This window comes from Lasioglossum baleicum, chromosome 13 (assembly GCF_051020765.1).
Source record: "Lasioglossum baleicum chromosome 13, iyLasBale1, whole genome shotgun sequence".
NCBI classification, from domain to species: domain Eukaryota; kingdom Metazoa; phylum Arthropoda; class Insecta; order Hymenoptera; family Halictidae; genus Lasioglossum; species Lasioglossum baleicum.
This window is the reverse complement of record NC_134941.1, coordinates 9,109,961-9,132,400: the sequence shown is the minus strand read 5'-3', so window position 1 is coordinate 9,132,400 and position 22,440 is coordinate 9,109,961. Positions and strand designations below refer to the sequence as shown.

At 44.3% G+C, this 22,440-nt stretch overlaps 1 protein-coding gene across 2 annotated transcripts in view; it reads left to right on the top strand.

Moving 5' to 3' along the window:
- Positions 1 to 3,881: 3,881 nt before the first annotated feature.
- LOC143214837 (uncharacterized) overlaps positions 3,882 to 22,440 on the top strand; it is a 41,971-nt gene continuing 23,412 nt past the window's right edge. Inside the window, exons 1-2 of one of the 2 annotated variants that reach the window (XR_013010230.1) lie at positions 3,882 to 6,275; positions 22,242 to 22,420. Coding sequence is in view for 1 of the 2 variants with exons in the window: in XM_076436300.1 (XP_076292415.1) it covers positions 6,164 to 6,275 (112 nt within the window). In the remaining variant the exon portion in view is untranslated. The remainder of the gene's footprint in view (positions 6,276 to 22,241; positions 22,421 to 22,440) is intronic. The other variant, XM_076436300.1, reaches the window with a different exon arrangement.

The following is a 22,440-nucleotide window of genomic DNA, read 5'->3' as shown; positions in this document are numbered from 1 at the left end:
AGTATGCTCGCTTATTATAAATTTTACCGCGAGCGTCTTGTGAATAGTCGGGGCAAATAAAATGGTCTGCAATAAAGTCAATTAGATTTTTTTCCTAAATATGCTATATAAAATCAATTATCGCCACGTGATAATTGGACGTTTGGATGATTTCGACGAGCAGATCTGTCAATGGAGAATTTTTGATCGCCGAAGGATGTTTTAAAATAATTCATCCCGCTCGGAGCACGAGGAGGAACCGTTCGAGTAGGATGATAAGTGACACAGCCATGAACGAGACTGGAGGAAGAGGTTTTCAAATATTTATTAATCTTATTAGACCGGGGCGGGAAAAGTGTGTAGGAGATGAAAGTATCTTTCATCGGTTTCTCTCCTCGTTTGCGATCGTTCCGAACGGAGAATTTCTACACGCTGAGTTAAAGGCCGCGCTCAGCACGGTTCTCCAAATCTTCCATTGAGAAAACCTCGGAGTTGCTGTGGAGCGACTGAAATAAACGGGGAGAGCCGGGATTCGCGTGCAAACGCCGCATTATAGTCAAACAATCTAGAAGAATGGCCTAGCGAAATCGAACGCACGAGTTGCCCAAGGAAAAATAAATACGAACTGAGGGAAATTTGATACTGATGGTTGCGACAGCAAAAATTCACGGAACTACAAGGGGAGCAAAAAATATTTGTCTCTGACTTTAAATTACGAACGTGCTCGTTATTATTTGCAGTGCAATTAGTAGGACTTAAATGGCATGTGAATATCGATGATGTTATTACGACAGTGCCTTCCTTATTATGTCTTCTTTTCTTCTTTACTGCGAATGATTATTTTTCATTAACTTTCGAAAGTGGCCAAGAGTCGATAGTGGTCAATCTCGGATGTCTAGTAACTCTGCTTGCGATTGATTTACGATCATAGCTCAGTAGATAGTGTATTGTATCATATTATGTATGAACCAAGCATTGTTTCTAGGAAACATTCGCAAACCATTCGTACGTGGCCAGTCGTACAGAACAGGATGCAATCAATTGTAATAAATAGTCTTATTATTATTCTTACTAAGAAATGCGTGTTCCTTATTATGCAATCTTGAAACGATATTAAATCTCTGTGTAATTGTTTATTCCGAAATTATGATCTCAGGTTAGGTCCCTGCAAAAAAGTGGGTCACTTTTCAATTTTCGAGGCAGAAATCAACCCTTATGATCACATGACGTACAGTACATACATTATACAGGGTGGCCCAAAATCATAGAAGCAACTCATGAAAATTCTACGTTTCCAAATGGCTCCATATTGGCATAGTACAATTGATCAAGGTTGGTAAAAAAAAAAATATATAAAAAATGAAAAGGAGAATGAAAATTTTCTTGGTGTTCCATGGAATATTAAAATCGACAAGGAGGACCCGATCACCGCGCCAGCAATCACAGGGATCAACGATGCAAATTCTACGGCTCGAAAATAGCTCGGTATTAACGCACCGCGATCCATCATCCGCGGGCTGGCTCGAAAAAACGAAGAAAAGCAGAAAAAGGTGGAAAAGAGGGTAATGGCGAGAGCGCGAGCGGCACTTTGTCCCACGCGGCGAGCGTGTAGCCGCGCAAAATGGCTTCCTCCTTTTCTGGAATTATCGCGATGTAGGAAGTCTCGGCGCCGTTGGTGGGGGCGGAGGTGGCCGGCAGCCGCTCCGCGCTCTCGGCCGAAAGTTTAAAATAGAATATCTCGCGAGTAACTTTCATCGGTCGTCAAAAAATCATGCAGTGTCGTACCTAGCGGGGGGCACACGCTGCCTCCTCCCACCCGCGATGGCGGCTTTGCTTATGGGTAGGCGCGGGGGCGGAAGCGGGGAATGCGAGGGGAAGGGGGGGTGGGCACACGAGAGAAGAACACGCGAGAAAGGGAACGAGAAAAGGAAACGACGACGAAGCCGGAGCCCTCCTCTCCGCTCTCGGCCGAGCGCATTCGAGCGGCTCTAGGATAGGCCATGCGGTTGCGTTCGACGTGGAAACGCCAGAATGTGCACGCAGACAGATGCACGCGTGCAACTGTAACGCGCGCGAGCGAGCGAGAGCCCGATACACCACCGTGCAAGCGACTCCGCGAGCTAGCGAACGGACGAGCGAATAAGCGAGTAAGCGACCGCGTGTGTGCCCACCGCGAGAATTTACCGCCGGTAACTGCGCCCCGGCAGGAAGTTCTCCCGCGGCCGAGGAAAGATATTTCAGAGCTTTTGTTGATCGCACCGGACGATCCCCTATTAACAACTAGCCGAACTGGAAACGAGACCGATCCCCGAACCCCTTCGCACTTCCCGTTCCTGGGATCCGCGCGCAACGCCGCGCCGTGGGAAGTGGAGAACCGTTGCGCGTGAAAAAGAGCCGCTCGATCCGCAGATCCTAGATCCCGGACGATCGAGGCGCCCGCGGAGAGGCAGGAAATTTGCGCGGGGGTGAGAGACCGTCTTGATGCCTCGCCCGCCGGATGCTTATTAGTCCATTTGCATCGCCAGGAACAATGAGGGGCTATGTCCTTATCAACTATTTGTTTTTATTGCACCCGGTATAGGGGATCTAGGAAATGCGGGTTTTAGTCCGAGGTTATAGGTTCTTCGAGAATTGACTTATGTGTCTGAGTACGACCTGCTGAATCTACTTATAGGGAATACTGATGCAATTAGAAATATACAGTAATAAATTAGAAACATTGTTAGTTAGGCCAATTAACAGTAAGATCAAATAGTACATTAGACCAGGGATTAAGGGGATCATCCCCTCCTTTGGAGAACAGTCGTAAAAGAATAGTACTCCAGAGAAAACCCTCTTGATTCCTCACTTTTCTGCTAATTAGCGACCCAGGACAACGTTAGTCCCCTATAACAAGTTCCACCAAATCCTTTTTCCACATTTCACCGGAGAAGCATCTTTGGAGATGTCGGATCATATGAAACCCGCCAGTTCAGTTCCACAAAGCTTCCTATGACGAATTAAACATCCCTTATTCGTGAGATCTAGAATTTATGAAATCTCCCAGCTTCCATTTCAGTATTATCAAAAATTCTGATCAGATTCTCCCGAAATTATCAAACTGACGAACCCTCGATCTAGGACTACAAAGTGGGTGAACTTGCCCCAAACACTGACTGACCTCTTCACCCTCAACTTGATGTACGCACCCCTTATCTGAAGACTTCGGGCTTGTTGTCTCACAGTGGGAACACTGAACCGAACCTTGCTCAACTCAACTTGCCAAGTTTCACATCACCTGGTCCCACCCACGATCCCAAGAATTATCGAATTCAAGCGTGTTGTCCAAGTGACGATCCCGAAGGTGTTGAACTTGAAATCTGCATCTTAACAAAAGTCTGGTGTCGAATGAAAAAAATATCAAAAGTCAAAGACCCTTTGCATAACATCACCAGATTAGGGACATTAGGAACAGGTATTTAAATGGAGTGTAAATTTTAGAAGATTTTAGAATAAAATCATCTCAAACGTCTCCATCTACCCAAGGATCACAAAAGCTCCAAGGGCCCTATCATAGCAGAAGTCTCTACGATCAGTCTACCACCTTTCCCTAGCAAAACCTTTGAAAGTCAGGTTGCCTAGACTGATCTTACCAGTCAGAGGACTTTCTAGGTCCCTCGATCTGGTATCGCCAAATTCGTCAAGGAACGGAGTGATACAAGCAGAAACGGTTTCTCTCCGGTGTAAGCGTCCCCGAAGTGACGATGTCGTCGATCGAGACGGTTCACCGTTCCCGGTACAGTTGCACGTAGAGTCTCGGTGCTGGATGCGGAGCTCTGATTTTCACTCTCCACGCCAATGAATGACGTAGCGAAGATACTCCGCGGTGGCGGAGCAGCGTGCGGGCCTCTCCGATCCGCGCTCGCTCATATTCGCTAGAGCTCGCGCTAGCTCGCCTAGCCGCGCGCGCGAGTAGAGTACACACGTTCTGCACGGTGTGCGCATGCGCGGACGCGGTGCGCGCGGTGCGCCGCGGCTCTCGGTTCGACTCGCCACGGCCCTCGTTCTCCTCTCGGCTCTCCGTGGCTCGCCCTCCCCGCCGCCAAGGTGCATGCATGCATTCTATGCGGCGTGCACCGCATTAGATGCATTTCTAAGTCGCGCCGCAATAAATCGCAGAAATATCGAAGCCCGAGAGGCCCGCGCTGGCCCTGAGACCCTCGGACACGCCGTGGCCCAGTGACGTACTCTATCATCGATCATCAGCCAGCCGGAAGAGGATCCAGAAGACCTAGAAGCCGGCAAGACCGGGCCGGTAAAGCCCGACTGATTCTTAAAGATTCGTTGCTGTGTGGAGCTTACCAAGCTGAGTGGGAGCTTTTGGTTCAAGGAAGACATCGAGGAGTGGGTGCTCTTCACGAAGAGAATCAAGGTGCGAGGAGGTTGATCGAGGGGACCGGGCCCTATCACGTGCGATCCAGGAGACGTCTCCTAGCCGATCGATCTGTGTGGTCTCTAGGGGTTGCTATCGACGCTGACAATCGATCTTCCTCTCCCACAGGCAGTTTTCCTCTTCGCGGGCTAGACGCCGGCCACGGAAGAGTGATCCGAAGAGATGAGACACGCCGGTGGTGCACCGGGCAGGAAGTGACAAAGGTTACCGGTGCGCCGGGCCGCGTGGATTCGCGTTACTTCCACGGGAAAGGGCCGTCGCGGATGCGGCAGCGTTTCGGAGGAGGAAGAAGAAAAGAATACGACGCACCGAGTCACGTGCGAACCAGTCCCTCCCACTTGCGGACGGCGTGCCGCGGATTTCAGTGTGCTGAAAATCGTAACGTCGCGAGAGCGAGCTCCGGCTGAACCGTGCGCCCTGGAAAACCGGGATCGTCTTCCTCCTTTGCGGGCCTGAAACAGCAAACAGGAATTTCCAAAAATCTGCCACAACTTTGGAACATTTCTTTGAATCAGAAGATATAGAGGGTCAACTGTTCGAGAGTGAACTGGTGGTGATCCTGGAACTGGTCTTCATCCTCTGCAACACCTGGATCGAAGGAAGACGATCTGGTCTGGTAGCAAGAAATCGGTGCAGACATCCTCTTCATCATCTTCTTCTGGGGTTCTACTTGAGGCCAGCTAGATCGATAACAGAAGAGACGAGTGAGCCTTTTGAAGCCTTGTGTTCATCTTCAAGTTGGAGCAGCAAGGGAGCAATCTTCACATAGTGGAGAAAGACTTCGTCTTTTGACCTAGTGGAGCGAGATCAGAGGAAGCAATCTTTTCTAGAATAAGGAGACAGAGAATCAAGGTCCAGTGAATTGTTGATGAAGCTAGGGAAGAGTGTCTGCACCAGATTCAAGAGGGAACAGTAGGAGAATCGAACTGTTTGATCCTAAGAAAGATAGCGAATCAGGACCCAGTGAGTCATTGAAGGAGCCTAGATCGAGGAAAGAGTGTCTACACCAGTTTCTGGAAGGAAGAGGACCGAATCAGTTGATCCTAAAAAAGATAGAGAATCACGTGAACCTAGATCGTGCGTCTGCACCAGTTTCAAGAGCAAGAGAACCGTTCGATCCAGAAGAAGATCGAGGATCGTGGTCCAGTGGGTCCCCGAGGACGATTGAGAGCCTCGGGTAGGAACCGGAAGTTCGTTGCGGCAGGTGTTCGTCTTCGGTCGGTTTTTCGCGTCGCGGAAACCGTCGTGTGCACGGATTGGAGCGGTAGGAAGCGGCGTGTCCGCGGTTTTTCGCGCGAAGAAGACGCGGAGGAGACGAGATCCGAGCGGCGACTGTCGGCCTCTTGGTTGCTTACACAGTGTCGTCCTCGACGTAGCGTCGAGCGGAACGCGCGATGCACGCGGCGATCAGTGCCCGTCCGCCGAGTGTACTTTGAAGGAAAGGAACACACGGGAAAGGGAGAAAGTGGGAAGAATCGGCCGCGCGGTCCGGAGCCGAGCCGAGCCGAGTCGAGCGGAGCCGGCCGATTTGTCTCGATCTTTTCGATCGCGCGACTCGCGTCGATAAGGGCCGCGGAAAACGTGCGCCGCGACACCGCCGCGTTCTCTTCGTCTTCCTCGTCGACGATTTGTTTTTTCTATTGGGCGGTCCTCTAGTTATCTTTTTTCGAGGTACCCGGAGGTGTTTCTCTTGAAGAGCGCGAGTGAGTGAGACGCGAACACCGAGCATCGGTTCCCGCGAAACAGTGTCGGATGAACTGGACGCACGGACTGTTCGATGTGGATGAGGATGAGGAGGATGACGACGAACTACGACTGGAACGGAATGATCTGGAGAGGCTGGTAGAGACCGGATCGAGTTCAGGTAAAGACTTTGCGTTCTGGGTGCTCTGGCTTTGGGGTGCCGGGACGGCTCGCGAAACCACTGTGCACCGAATGCTGCTTTCCCAAGACGAAATTGAAACGGAGTTAGAAACATCTCTGCTTTGAATGGTTTGGACACAGACGTGGCTCAAATATGTGATCATGTTGCTGTTATCATTATTTTATTTTGGACCCAATTCGAATCTAACTATAACCTAATCAGTATCGAAGTGGTCAAAGAGAACCATGGTCAAAGGAACACTCTTATTTGAACTATTATTGATAGAAATTATGAGTGACAGACGCAGATTATGATTTTTTATTATGGAGCTAATTCGGACATAATAATTATCTGAATGGTCAAATCGTTCAAATAATTCGTTACTTGAATACAACAAAGTTAATTATTGGAGCGAGACGACCATTTCTTGGACTTCCTATTATTCGGATGAATAATTAAACGCTATTTTCGCAATAGTTTTACATTGTGCCAAACTTGATTCAACTTTGCAAATGATCTGAGCATGAAACAGCTTCTGAAACCTATATTTACTGTTGTCCAACAATATTTTTAGAAGCTTTCTCAAAATATAAATTGTCGTAAACACTGTTTGTACACCCAATTTAGAAATCATTGTAACAGAATGAAATAATTGAGACACAATATTTTATATGGAGACACAATTATAATAATTATAATTCATAACCATGTCCTTGTGTTAACAAACAATATACATGCACATAATTACGATATTATATATATGTAGTTCCCTTTCCTATTCTTTCAAAAACATCCACATGAAAATAAAATTTTCCATAAAGGTCCACGGTTGAGTAATGAGTACGAAGAGCAATTAGCCTCATAATTTCGCGAGGAGAGCCACGTCTTTGAAAAGCGTCCGGAACCTATATTTGGCTTTGAAAGCAGCAAAGATTAAAGGTAACAAAATTCGTGCTAACAGTTGAAAAATTGGGTTTCGGCCAGGAGAGCGTCGTGGCGTCGCGGTGCACAGTAGCGTCGCGGAAGGTGCTGGTCCGCCGATCATGCGATCGATCAGCGCCGGCGAGATTAACGCTTTTTCCACTTGTGTCGGATCGGTCGCGCGCGCGGCCCGGCTCGGCCCGGCTTGTCTCTGTCGCGCTGGGATCTAACAACTATTAATATTGCTTGCTTGCAGAGATGTCTGACCGGTACACACACACGCTTTAGCCGCAAAACTAACAAATCGAAAGCACGCGGATTGGAGGAAAAACGGTGCTGGCCCCGGACTAAAACTCGAACCGCTTCTTTCCTCTTCCAATCGACGTGCCCGCTTTGCTTCGCCGAGATCTCGTGTAAAACTCTTCTGCAACCCCTTTCTCGCAACCTCTGGCAAAAAAATAGAAACAGGACATCGATAGGTGTAACGAGGAACAACGAGGAGGAAAAAACGATCGATCGAGCTTGTTCTCCACCCTCTGCACCCTTTGCCACTCCTTTCTCGCGACCCCCGAAAAAATCGAAAGAGGAATTCGATCGGAAACAACGAGAAGGTGGAAAATAGAGGATTTCGCAGCAAACGATCGATTGGAAGGAAGGGGTGGTCGACCGGCTGAAAGAGGGTGCGGGGGCGTGCGTAGAAACGGCCGGTGATTAGTCGCAGTGTTTTGGAAAACAATGCGCAGAATTTCCGGCCAGCCGATAAATAATATAGGATAAATAAAGTGTATCGCCGGGGATGAGTGAAGTGACGGCGACGCGACGCGGGGTCGGCCGAATGAATAAACAACCCTCGGTGCATGTATTGTGCATTATCGAATAAAAATTGAATGAAACACAACGCGGCGTGGCGCGGACTGCCTCTCGCCTGCTCCGCTCTCTCGAAACTCGACGCCAGAGAGAGCCTGTCGTTTGTTCGTCCGGTTAAACCTCTGCTGAATATTTCGGACCTTGATCGATCACCGAATAAAAGGAGAATGGCCAAGCGCCGCGAACGGCCGTTCGATTGTTCGTCCGTTTGACTCGATTTTTAATGACGGAATTTCGACGCCGGAACGAGCCATCGATCGGGACGTTATTTAGCAGAGGATTGCTCGTTTATGGAAATGCTGGGGGATTAATCGCTACCGGGGATTTGATAAGGCTTAACTCCCGGTAAGGAGAGCTCAGGTCCGCGATTTTTGGTAATTGAACGCGGGCTGGTCGAACGGAAAAAGAAAGCTGAATGAAACTGTCGACGATCGAGAGTCTTTTGTGCACTTGTACTGGGAAAAATCTACGTGACTGAAATGGAAATATACAATTTTGATATGTACAGTGTGTCGTAGGATACAGGCAAAAAATAGTCGTTCTTGACTGTCATTTTATCAAGAAATTATACCAGTGCTTTCAGGGAAATTACTTCGAATTAAACGAATTCATTTCTCTGTGCGAATATTCCGTCAGAAAGTCGTATAAAATCTAGACGAATGCACTTTTGTAATTATTATAAGTAGTTGGACTATTGTATGTAGTCTGTGAAGTAGTAACATTGTGAATGTTTATGGATTTCTAATATTAATGCAGAAGATGTGAGTGAAGGATTATAATACGATTTTTTTACAATTTTTGTATTATTCTGAATCTACGTAGAAAATCTGAAACAAGTTTCCCGAAAGACTTCAGTGAAACACAAATAAAGGAACGATTCCCAAAATCCAAAAGCTCAAAATGAACAAAAAGTGTTACAATTAAATAAAAACTACCCTTATTCCATGGCTACCACCCATAACCATATTCTAGCCTAACCCTCATACGTTCCTCAGGGTGAAAATTCGTCCATTTAAGAGTAATACGTACTTCTTAAAACTATGACGCTATAAATGAAACACAATTTGTTATTTTAAAGTAAGATAAAAATGGTTGGAACATTATCCTAGGCCCTTATATGCAAGTACTATATCTGAGGATCGCACGAGGGTTAAGAAACAATCCCAAAAAGCAGAAGGAAATAATTACCGAATCCCATAGCATCTCTCATACAAGAGTCCCCAAAGCCGGCCAAAGCAGACGTTGCGATTAAATTTACCTGGCTGGAAACGCGACAATGTCGCAATTCACGGCAGCGCTCTCCCCTATAGGGTGCCCCTCCCCCTTCCCTTCGGCGACCCTCAAATTAAACCCTTAAACAGGTCCGAGAGCCGGCGGCGTCACCTCTGCGTCCAGGTCAGCGTCCACGAGACGAGATAATGCTGTCTCATAGGGGTTGCTTCCCAAAGGAGCGACAAAGAGAGGAAGGGTAAGAGAGGGGGTCGGGAGAAAGACAGATAAAATGGTGGGGGATAGAAAAGCAGCTAAAATAAGGTCCGAGGAGATCGAAGACGGAGAGGAATAATAAATTCAGGGATGGCTCCCTTCTACCCCCTTTGATGTCCCTTAGGTGCCCTTTCTGCCCCCTTTCAGTGCCCCATCGACAGCACTAAGTAAAATAATATATATTTGAAACACAAAATAAAATTTCAATTACTAACTCCAATTTATATAATTTAGAGTCTCTATCAGTTGCGCCTTGTGACAGTGCCACAAAAAATTTCATGGCTTTGATAGTTCAGTATAAAAAATTGGTAACCATTTTATTCGAACACGCATTTCAGCGATTAGTGCGGATAATATAGAGGTTCTAACCCTCTATTATCCGCACTAACTCGTACACTCGCAAGGAAATTGTGTTTTCTTCTTTTTATGAGACCTCGTGTTTGGATAAAAGTATTTTCATCACAATTTCCGATGCTTTTCGATTCGAAATATAGCCGGTCCTGCCCCTTCGGCCAGCGGCCCCCCTCCCCACTCTGGACACGGGGCATCGTCGATGAGCTCTCTCGCCCTTCCATATGGGGCCTCGTGCCACCCCCCTTTTTTAAGGCGGCCAGCTGCGGGGTCAGTTTTCGACGGGCGCGCGGCGCATTAAGATGCTTCGCTCAAAATTCCTCGCGTGTTATCGTGTTTGGTCGTAGTGTTTCGCTCGTGAAACGGTGGATACGCGGTGGCCCCGGATTAGTGCAAAAGTGGCTTGTGTTCTCACCCCCGCAGTTCTTACTCGTGCAAGCCTGATCCCCGATGGAGATGAACCGAACGAGCCGCCGTCAACACGAGAGAAAGAGAGAGAGAGAGGGGCCACGGGAGAGAACGGAAAACAACCAGGCGCGCGAACAACGTGGTGGATCGTCTATGCAGTGATGAACAAGTGATGGATATTAAATGGGCGCACGGTACGCATCGACAGATTAATTCCATTTTCCAACAGGCGCGGACTACGACCCGCCCCGAGCTAGACCGAAATATTCGTTTTTCCATTTTTTTTTCACTACCCCTTTCCTCTCTTCTCTCGCTTTTTTTTGTCATCGTTTTCCAACGGTCGTTCCATCATTGCTCGTAGTCGCGCCGGCAAATATTTATCGAACCCGGCTCGTTTACGCGATGGATCTAATATTTTTCACCGGTCCACCGCTTTCCCGCGCTTTTTTCAGGGACTCGAACGATCCGGATTTTTTCCCAGGTTTCACTGGGTGGGATTGGTTATATCGTAGGGCTCTTGACTGCCATTTTCTTCTCGCATGGATAAATTACATGAAAGTATTGCGAAAGTGTGTTGAGTTGTTTGGAGGAAAGGAGATTTAAGTTAAATGCGGATTTTTATGTACTTGAGGGATGTTCAGACTAATGATTATTGAAAATGGTTCAATTTTTCTTTAGCTCCGATTTTTGATAAAACTCTGCAGTGTTATAATTACACTTTATTCAATATTGCACAATTGAGACGATTGTATTTATACATGATTGATTAAGAATTCAATTTTATTTTGAGTCCCATCGATGTCGATGGCAATTGCGATTCTTCGAAAGTTCATGCAACAGTCAAATTCCAATGAAATGCATTTAGAGAGACAGTATTGTTTAAAATTTAATATTGCAACATTTTTACCATAGTTCACTGATAATTTTATTTTATGTCCAATCCAGACGATTTTTCTAAAGTTTGTACAAGTACTATAAATTTTAATTAAACCTGTGTATGTATTCTTTAAAATTTAATAATGTAGCATGTTTGCCAAAGTTCAATAAAAATCTGAGTTTAATTTGAATCCAATCGGAACGATCGTTCAAAAGTTATTACTGTAACACGACTCCGCTAAAATTCAATTTTGTTTCCCGACGGATAAAACAATGAATAAATTTTTCTCCCACTTCTGCACCTCCAATTCATATCAATTGATATCAAGTCACAGTTATAGTCACAGTGGTCACAATTATATGATGCCTACGAACAATTGTAGCATTTCTTAAGTGTTCTAATACAGTAAAATTGGATATGGGAATAAATTAATTTTCTACTTATATTGCCTCAAGTTTTATATTTTAAACGACGATTTTATTGTTCACAAAATAATAAAAAATTCTAAAGAAGCGTTTGAAGATTTTTTCTTATTTTTAAAACATTTTACTTGTTTTCCATTTCCCGCAAACGGGAATTGTCGATAAGTATTTCCCGGGCCACCAGGTATGCTGCATCGATCCGCGCTTTTCCAAATTTCAGTCGGAACGCGCGGCGCAATTAACATCGCAACAGAAATTAGTTCGAAATGCAATAACGTCGATCGGCGACGAAAGAATTCGAAGCTTTCTGAGCCCATCCCCGTGGACCGTGTTGCTGCCAATCGTTTGCGCCTCGCGCGAATAATTAATCCCGAATAGCTGTTTTCCGTGAACACGAGAGAGAAAGAGAGAGAGATAGCGAGGGTGTGAGCTCACCCCTTCCGAATCCGAAAAACGCGACTCGCTGCAGCGGCTGGTTTAATTTCGCTAATTTCTTTTCTTCCGTTCGAACCGGGCCCCGCAAGGGTTGCAACCCTTGCGTTTCCTCTCTCGGAAAGAAGAGATGGAAGAAGAGAGGAGGAAACGTTAAAGGGTTCGCGAGACGTTAAAAATCTCAAGGGGACACAGGAAGGGTGGGAAGAGGGTAGAAGAGCGTCGTAAGGATGACGGACCGGAAAAATAATTACTACCCCCGTACCACGGACTCGGCCGAGTGTCTGAAACCGCGGGAATAAAACTGCGTCGTGGGGTGAAATATTTTGACAGCGGAAAAAATGACAACCTTTCTACCCTGCAAGAGGGAAGATTTAATTGGCAGTCAGGAAATTTGGAAATAATGTGGCCTGTTTAACATGCCCAAAGAAAACCACTTTTCTTCTGTATTGTGCATTGTGAAGGTTCAGTGGATACTAATGAAAATATGATATTTACTAAGTCAGATATATCCTCATTAAATAAAAATATTGAGTTTAGAATTTTTGCTAGACTTTTATACATTTTTTAAATTGCCATCCATAATTTGTCTTCAATAAAAAATATTTCTCAATATTCAGAAGAACAGTGAATTTCGATATGAATTTAACACATGACCAGAAAAAGTAATATTTAGTGTGCAGAATATTGTTTACAGCTCGAACATTCTTTTTATAAAAGTGTCCAGTCGAATAAAAGGGTGATGGAGGAGAAAATAATTAATCGATATTCTATTTTTAAGAGGGGTCTGGTTTCACTTTTGTCAGAGAGTGGGTGGTTACGCTTGTTGCACGGTTTATTAAAGGAACAGCAGAGCGAACGAGATGTGCTTCACGGAGTATCGATCCGCGAAAACAATGGGCTTCCAATTTGCGCAAAAGAACGGAAAAACGTTCCCAAAGAATTCTATTATCGTTACGACCGATTGAATCGGCCAATCATCACCCGGAAATTGGATCTCCTCGTTCCTTTTTAGGCGACAAAAACTTCTCTCCCATTTTCTTATCACTGAATTACCCATAAAAGTTCCGAATAACAGGCTCGTTGTCAGAGCGCTGCCAACCTCGATTCGATGGCCGCCAATTTCGTCCCTGAACTTCCGTCATTGCAAATTTCTGCTCTCAAATACGAACTGTGCAAATATTAATCAATTACCCTTTTCATTCGAACTCTAAACTTTGATGCAAAAATTTATTTCCGTTAAATGTGTAATATCTACATACAATTAATTGTATAATAACGAATTTTTACATTTTCAAGAGAAGGTCAAAGAAATTTACGAATTTGTACGAACATTATCTTGCGTGGAATTGAATTGAACCGATTCATTGGGCTCGAGAACAATCAATTTGGGAGAGCCGAGGGAAGACGTGTCCGAGGGTTATTGATTAAAACAATCGAAGAGAATTCTTGCCGCGTGACGCGACATTCGAGAGAAAGCAAAGAACGACGGCCAGAGAAAAGGTACAAAGGGCTTGGAAGGGGACGGAGACTTCTGGAGGGAGGGTGGACCGACAGCGGGAAAAGATGGCGTAAAAATGGAGGGTGAAAAATAGGCGTGGGATGGGGTCAACTGAGACCCCACCCCCAACCATAACGTCGACACTCCGTTTCGGCCCGTTTCCATTGGGAATACGGTTACCACGAAGGAAGATCTGCGAAATTCCGCGTCCCCGGGGCGCCCCGCAACTTTTTAAGACACTGTTCCATTAGCGGCGCAAAAAGGGATGATGGTTGTTTAGTCGCATGATTTACAAATGGAAATCGCCCCGAGAAACCGCGTCACTATTCCTAAAGGGTTGCAGACCTGGAAGCTCACCTGAGTAAAAAATTAATTTATTCTCGAACAACCCTTCAACGAGTCCTCTCAGGCGTCTCTCTCACAAAGATTTTTATATTTTTTGTTCTTGGCCTTAGGGAAATAACTAAGCGCGAAAAGGTCCGGACAAATTATGGATTTTAAAAATAATTGGTCGAATTTAAATGGATTGCAAGTAAGTACATTGACCTTTTGATGAGAAAGGTTTTGACACGAATTTGGGAATGAAAATTTTGAATGAGAGGTGACCTGGTTATAAAACAAATGAATTCTAACATGAAAAGATTCCTTTGTCCCAGAAATCACTTTTTAAAGGGTGTAAGGGATGAATTTCACTTCAAAATATTTATCCACACCTCTACTCTGTGATTATAAAATATTGCTGAGAAAACCGAAAACGATTTAAAATTGTTCATAAAAATGGAGGGCTGAAGGAACAATTCTTCCACGACTATTTTAAGACGTCTTTTTTAGAATTAATTTTTACATACATACGTAGATAGTGTATGTCGTTTTGTGCAAGTTTAGATTATTGTAGATGAATTTCAGGGATATGAATTCTAAGGGTTGATTCCCTGAAAATGGGAGTTGTATCGTTGGAACGGACAATGAAGGCACGATAGGAAAACGGTCGTATCAGAAAAGCGGAAGATCTAATTTTACAAAATATTCTCACATTCCGAATAATTCAAGGTTACGACTCGGACCGAGACCAGGTAGAAGGGGGCCGCGGCGACGAGTTAAAACAAACATTTTTGCGCGTGCGAGCTTCGGCCATAAAGCTCTGCCCGGCCAAATGCATTGGCCGGCGGTTGCATAACACTCTAGAATAGCTTCGGAAAATGGTGGACCTTCTCTCGCGGCTAGCTTTTTCTTTTTCGGTCTACGCGGGCCGTTTTACGTCTCAATACCGAGAACTATTCTCCCTCCTTCGCCCCTCTGCTCGCCTAACCGCGAGAGTCATCGGTGAACTTTGCGGTGCTGAGAAGCACTATTCTTTGCGTGGATTATATTTAAAGCACAATTACCAACTCCCTCTCTAGTCGACCAATCGCAAAAAAAAAATTGCACACAATTTTTACGAAATTATTTATTCAAAATTTATCAACCCTCCGAATCTGACAGATCCTAATCAATCTTTTAATTTTAGTGAACGATTGTGTTGTTTGTTATATGCCTAGGATTATTTACGTAACCAGATTTTAACGTTGACAAAAATATCAAGCAATTTGCAAGGGTGTGAAGGTTGAAAAATGCGTTAAAATGCAAGCAGAAGTATAATACAAGTTTAGCAGGATGCCGTGCAGTACTATTAAAATTAACTCTGACCCTGAATCAATTTTCGTACAATGTTTTACAAGTGCTATATCGTGGAGGAATTTACGACATCAATGAAGAAGCGTATTATGACAGTAATAAAACCAAGACTGTATTAGTACATGCTGAATATTTCGTACCTGCCTTGTACGCGTTTCCAGTCGTCTACTTGGCAAACATTTTCTCTGATTACGCGGAAGATGGTAAAGCGCACTGTCGGATGTTTGTAAAATAAAAATTGCTGCAGAGGTGTTCTTTTAATTTTCGTAAGAAATCCGAAGAAGTTGGACGGTTGGCACGCGGACGGAAAATTCCGCAAAAATTGGCAGTTTGCAGAAAAGATTCCGCCGCCGCGATTCCGATCCGCGATCGCGTGTTGCGCAAGTGTAACCGGTCGAAAATAGCTCGCAAAATGTCGGGTATTTTTTGGAGGGCTCTAGAGCGGCTATCGGAGCCGCGTCTTTAGCCAAACGCTGATGTCTCGTTGCGAAATGCGCGTTGCACATCATTCACGTTCAAAAACTGCAAATTCGACAGTAGAAGAAAACGAAGAAGAAGCCACTTTCGATCCCTCTCAGACGGGGTCGGTCAATTAAAATTATTTATTAAAAGGCGCCTGGTTCGAGAGTAAACAGACCGGGGACGTCGGAGAGAGGCGCGATCCGATTAAAATCTAATTTTTCACGGATACTCTCTTAATTAAAACATTAAATTGATTGCGGCGTGAGGTCGGCCCCGTTCAGGGGGAGGGGCACCACCGTCTTCGTCGCGAGGTGGGGTGACGTGAAAGGGGGACGAAGAAAAAGACAGAAAGATGGCGGCGAATCCAGGGGGCGGAGGTGCCGCGTGAAAATAAATGAAAATGAAATCAATTATAAAACTGTTTGAGGAGACTCCATCGTGGAGCGATGGATGGATGGACCGGCGACGGTCGATCTTGAATTTTCTTAATTAAAAATCTACAGACTTTGCTTTCAATTAAAAACCGAAATACGGCCGCAGTGTCTTGCCGATCGAACCGACTCTGATCGTGCGAGCTCTTGCCATCTCTGGGAAATTGGTAATTTAAAATAATAGTGGTGGGAAGACGAGGATGAAGGAGATTTTGATCGCCAGAGGAAGAAAGTAAAACGTAGGGGTTGCTTCATTAGGGGTGGTTTCGCTCGGGAATGAGCCCGTACAGAAACAAATATTAGATTCACTGCTTTGAAACTAATATAAAATATTAAAGGCTCTATAACTGAAGTCATACATTTTGAATTCTGCTTATTTTTTTGCAATAAAAATCCGTCAATCAGTGATCATTTGAAGAGAAAGAAAAAAGGAGGATATTTATTTTAAAATCAATTGTAAATACAATTTTTGTATGGATAATATAAATGTGGCAGTGGAATACAAGAGGAATAAGAAAGAGCCAGGTTGGAGGCTTCTAAAGACCTCAACAGTTCTTTATCTCGCAATTGAGGTCACTCGTAAGAATATACACGTCGAGATACTGTAGACGAATCTGCAGATAAATGAATAAGAAGTGGGCTGTCTTCTACGCTGAGTAGGTTAATTATTTTGTTTCGTGTGATGTAAGATTATGATCGATAGATAGAATACAGTCTGGAAGATCGACGGTATCAGGTGTTAAGTAGAAATTCTCCTTGCCGATTTCATTTCAATGTCGTTGATTTCGGTGCCACGAATAGATATCAAGTGTTTCCAAGTCCTAGGGATTAACGCCGGGGATCGAAGCAGCTTTGCTCAAGGCTCGTTTAGCTCCAGGAATGTGTCTAAGACTTTGAGAATTCAGACGGTGGAAACTTGAAGGAAATTATTCTTAGAAGATCAACAAAATTATGGTGCGAGAATGCGAACTGTCGTTCCCGTGTCATCTGTGTCAGCGAGTCGGTCTGCTAATTTTTCTACGAGTTCGACAATTCGTAAAATTTTAAATAACCTACACTCCAAAATAAGTATCATTTCGCAAGTTTTCAAAACTTCCAACTCCCTTAAAAAAATTCGACAGAAATGAATTTCCTCGCCATTGCAGTCCAACTAAAAATGTAAAAAAAAAATTGAAGATGTACAACAATGAGATCTGCACACAATCTACGCAATCTCCACATCAAGGACATAGACCCTCGAGTGTCCTTGCGGAATTTCGTCGGGGAGGGGCGTCTCGAAAGGGTTTCCGCGTCTTTTCAGAAATTCGTCAGGCCGATTCGAGAGAGAAAGGGAGAAAGGGACGAGAGAGAGTGAGAGTGGGCTCTCTAATCTCGAGATTTTCGCGGCAGGAGGACGTCGCCTCGATTTATGATCCTCCTAAATCTCGGCAGCGTTCTCCCTCCCTCTTTGCCTCCTTTTGTCCCCTTGGACACTTTTGCACTTTTAAAACTTACTTCGCGCGCGCGCGGAAATTTCATTAGAATTGTCGGTGTCTCTCCTCTCCTCTCCCCCCTCTCTCTCTCTGGTCGTGGGCAGCGATAAGACGCCGCCAAGTTGCGCTTTGCCCGCTTTACATCGCGGCCCGTTGAAATATTGCCCGGGATTTCGCCCGTTCTCCTTCTGTTTTCGGACCCCAGCCGACTTCTTCCGGCGACTTAATCAGCGGCCGCACTTTATAGATAAACAAAGTTAACATGTTGCTGCGAACTCACCGGCCGAAATATCGTCCCGGAATTGCACAGACTGTTTCCCTGGCGGTGGCGGCCGTGTCGCGAAAAACTGAACAAACCAGAGAGAGAGACGCAATCAGCGCCGCGATTCTTCTTCGCCGTCGCGCGACGTCTACGAGGGAAAAAGTTTTCCTATTGTTCCGACCTGTCTCCCACCCCTGCCACTAAACCGGGGAAAGAGGATCCACGGACCCGGGGTTGGAGGGTATCAGCCGCGGAAATTCCTGAGGTGTCTTTTTACCGAGTCTTCTTATTATTAACTTGACGCAGAAGAAGTGCATGATTTTTGTCATGCACCTATGTTGTCTCTTTTTCCTAAGATCACAATCTCTGTATCTAAATAAATTTAGCAAAAGTAACAGTGCTTATTAATAAAAATAGGATAACTTTCCATGAATCAATAATAGATTCTTTTTCAATTTCACAGCATTGATTTAAAAGTTGCTAGAAGTCTTCCCAACCTCTGACGTAATTAAAAATCCTTGCTGCATTACACATTGCATTCTTCATTGAATTGCATTATTTATAGTGATAGAAAGGTGCCACTGTAGCTGCAGAAATGATTATGTAAATCATTCGTCCCTTGGACAGGAAAATTCTTCTTCATGCGAATTATTCACTGAACCTGTCCCATTAGATCATCACCTGTTCGGTCCGTTCCATCATTATTTCGTTGACATAAAATTTATTGCGAAAGGTGCAGAAATGGATTGATAATTTTCTTGCGTCCGGACTGCTATTGATTTACGAGGATGAGACTGGAAAATTTAACAAAGTCACCGAAAATAACAGTGAATAAATTTTGAACGTAAAAAATGTACAATTTTGTTTGTAAATATACTTTTAAAGTGTATTCAGATGATTTGTAGAGAGAATAGAATAAGTGGTAACTGAAGAAGCAGATCAATTACCGTTTGTTCCCTGTAAAACGGCAAAGCGGGCGTGAATGTGTGCGTGAATAATGTTGCGGGTACTTAATAGGTATCTGATACACCATATGCGTACCTACAGAGGAGGATATAGTCTCTTCGGCGATAATCGATAAATCGAACCGAATGGTCGTGTGGCACTAGTTTAGAGACGGTTTCCAAATGTTTCTAACACCGAAAGTAAAACCGATTTCGACGCAAGCTTAAGTGTCACACACCATTCGCAAAACTACTCGATTTGCATTTATTTATATCGGTGATAAATTTCGCTTCACATCCAGGTGGTGAAAAACAAGGTAATAACGAACACAAAATTGCGAATGAATGACAAGTTTGATAAAATATTTTCGGAGATCGTTAATTGCAACGAGAATGTTTAATTTAGTCATTTGCAGTCGATATTATTGCATATGAAATGTATCCAGATTTCGAAAAGTCGATTTAAAAATGTGCAATATTTGTTACAATGACGAATTATTTATATTTTGAGTGATGCATTACGGCTTGTATGTACACGAAAATGTATAAAAATACGTTGCAAAAAAATTCGTGAATGTGTATACTAGTGTTTAGAACATTTTATATTTTATACAATTTTCCCGAACACCAGCCTGTATTTCTGAATTGGCTATTTAAAAATCTGTCTAAAAATGCACAATGCATACGTGCACGAATTTTCGACGCTGATCAATGGTATTCGAAACATTTCATCGAACATATTCTCCATCCCCTAAATTCGAGGGTTGTTTTCGCCCCTCTCCGGTGAACTAGCACAGATACACAAAGTACATGTGAAATATTTCGCTGAAACACTATATTATACTAAAAACGCATTCAAATCAACCCGGCTGCCATTCATTTACCAGATTTAAATCTCTGGATACCCAAAAATCAATCTGACTACTGTAAGAACTGCTAAGCATACGATTTTAATTAACATTCGTAAAAATTCAGCGCACAAAAATGGAATCTTCAACACATAAAAGTAACTTTAAAAAAACCACAGATCCCCACAAAGATAACAACAAAAGCTTGCTCCCTAGCACAGGCACCATCCAAAAATCATGGCAGTTGAATAGGTGATCAGTCAGCGAGCTGAAGGACACCGAGCGAAAGCGGATACAGCGAGTACTCACGCATCCCCTATCGTCAAAGAGCCGAAGAGAACCTAGAAATTAGTTCGCGCTTACTTTTCGCAGTCCAAGTCCAGGTCTATGGACAATGGCGTTCCTTGGGTCCTCCGGTTCTCTTTTTCCCCGGTTCTTCCGTTCCTTTTGTCCCGTCGAGCTGGAGGACAGGCCAGACACGTTCATACAAAGGGAAGAGGCTGGAACAATGAGGACTTTTGAGGACGACTGTGTGACCTCGGGCTCTCGCAAGAAACGAGGCCAAGCAAAACGCGCGACTGGAAATGGAAACACTTCGGGGCCCCACGAAGGAATCACGGGGCCGGACGTTGGGGCCCGGTGAAATCCCGGCATGATAACGGGCCCTCCCCTTCCGGAGATGCGGGATTACACTGTGTAGTAATAGTAATCGCGATGCCTCGAAGAGTGCAGCTGCTGCTCACGGAGCCGAGTGCGGCATATGCTGCGTGGTCGCCGCTGCTCTTCCGATTATCCACATGCTACGCGTATACCTTGGAGAATGGACATCTGGCCTGCCCGCGGTGCTCGCAGGATTATTTGCTCGTTTGTCCCGGCCACGGGCTACCGACAGCACCCTAGGACCGATAGATGATCGACGACACCCTGAAGACATGCGAGAAATTCGTTTGCCCTCGTTTTGAGGAGGGTACGTTTAAAAGTTTCGTCTGAGTGCTCATTATTTGAATGATCAGATCGGTGTTCTTGTCTTTGACTGTTTGGTACTGATAAGAGGTTGATGAAGATCTTGAAGCAATGTGTCTTCAATTTACTAGGGTCTGAAGAGCTATTATCAGTCTAATAATTGTTGAATTTAGCTAATGTGTTCCGAAATGTTTTTGAAAAATTGATAGGGGCTTAAACGGATCCAGCCACGGCTACCATGAGTGAAAATATGCTTCTTTAAAGGGTTAATTGAATTGCCCTTAACCGTGACCCGTGTTGAAACATTCGCGGGTTTGTTTGGTGCGAGGGTGGACCGTTTGGGTCGAGGTAGCGAAGGTACCTGCTCTGGGACTCTTCTGAAGGGGTAGAAATGGGAAAGGCAGGATTGGAGGTTGTTGAAAGGGTTGGGATCTATGTTGAGATTTTAAGTGCACTTTTGTACGTGGAAAGTGTAACGATTGTACTGAGGATCCTTATGCGAATCCCTTTTTTTTAAAGTGGATTTAATATTTGTTCTTCATTTTTCCAACTCGATTTACCCCATAGTATCAAATCGACCTGCTTATTAAAATTGATATTAGTATAATATAATTCAGTTTTTACTGTGACCTATTCCCTTAAATCGAATTATAACGATAGCAACATTATCCCCGTTCAACAACGTCCTAAAGAATGTATTAGCAACGTCAGCGAGATCGGCGTATAATCAACTAATTCGGACAACATAGAACTTTTTCGAACGCAAAATTTGCTCTCTGTTAAAACAGTTTACCCCAGCATAGTTCCGTATATAATTCAATATTCATTTCTAATTGCCCCGGCAATCAATAGAATATTCCACTCTCATTAGTAATTTAGGGAACACTAATCAATATTTCTAACAAACATTACTATTGCTATCAAGCAATTCAGCAACAATGATACTGTGATCGAACATTCATCTCTAATTGCTCCCGTGTCACGTAATAATTCATTTTCACTCGAATTGGGAAGAATGCTAATAAATATTTCAACACACCTGTCGAACAATACCTATTGTGACCTTCATCTCTATTTCTAATCTCGTCGACGTGCAACAGAATCGCCATTGAATACCCAAAACATAATTTACATAATGTAGCGTCTTTTCCCTAGATTTTCAGCTACATAAATTGCACAAAATCCACAATCATTCAAAACTTCAACAGACCTCACAAAGAAGCTCAAACAATATTCTGAAACCACCACAACAACCCCTTTCTTTTCTTTTTTTGTTTAAAGTTTAAGGACTGTTAGGAACAAATGCATTTACGCATTAACATCCCCCCAAAAAAAGTGTGCGGCTCGACACGATACTCTCGAATGTACCGGACCCATACCCACTAAAAATACCTAACACTCTAGGACTCAAAATTGAGACATGATCCACCTCCTACTGGACCAAAGAATAGTGAGCACTGCGTTCCGCTATTCGCATTACTCCAGTGCTCACACAGCTTTGGATTTCTCCCATGCCTGTTCTCGTCTTATATCCACCGCAATCCCTTCAAACCAACTCCAACTCTACCCCAAACCACCCTAAAAAAGGAAGCGGAGAAAAAGCGCTAACAGTGAGAAGAAGAATCAGAGACCCACTCTCTCTACAGGAACCACCCCACGAAGAGTTTCCAAGAAAAAAGACTTCGAGGAGCAACCATCCCATCTCCGGTTCCAACATCTCCAAGTGGAGTGTCCATCGGTGGGGGTGCAAGGGGATTGAAGAAGAAGAAGAAGCGCTCGAAGAATATCTGTCGGTTGAATCGTCCGCAAATTGCGGTCGAAAAAGGTAAAAGTTGCTGCTCGGAT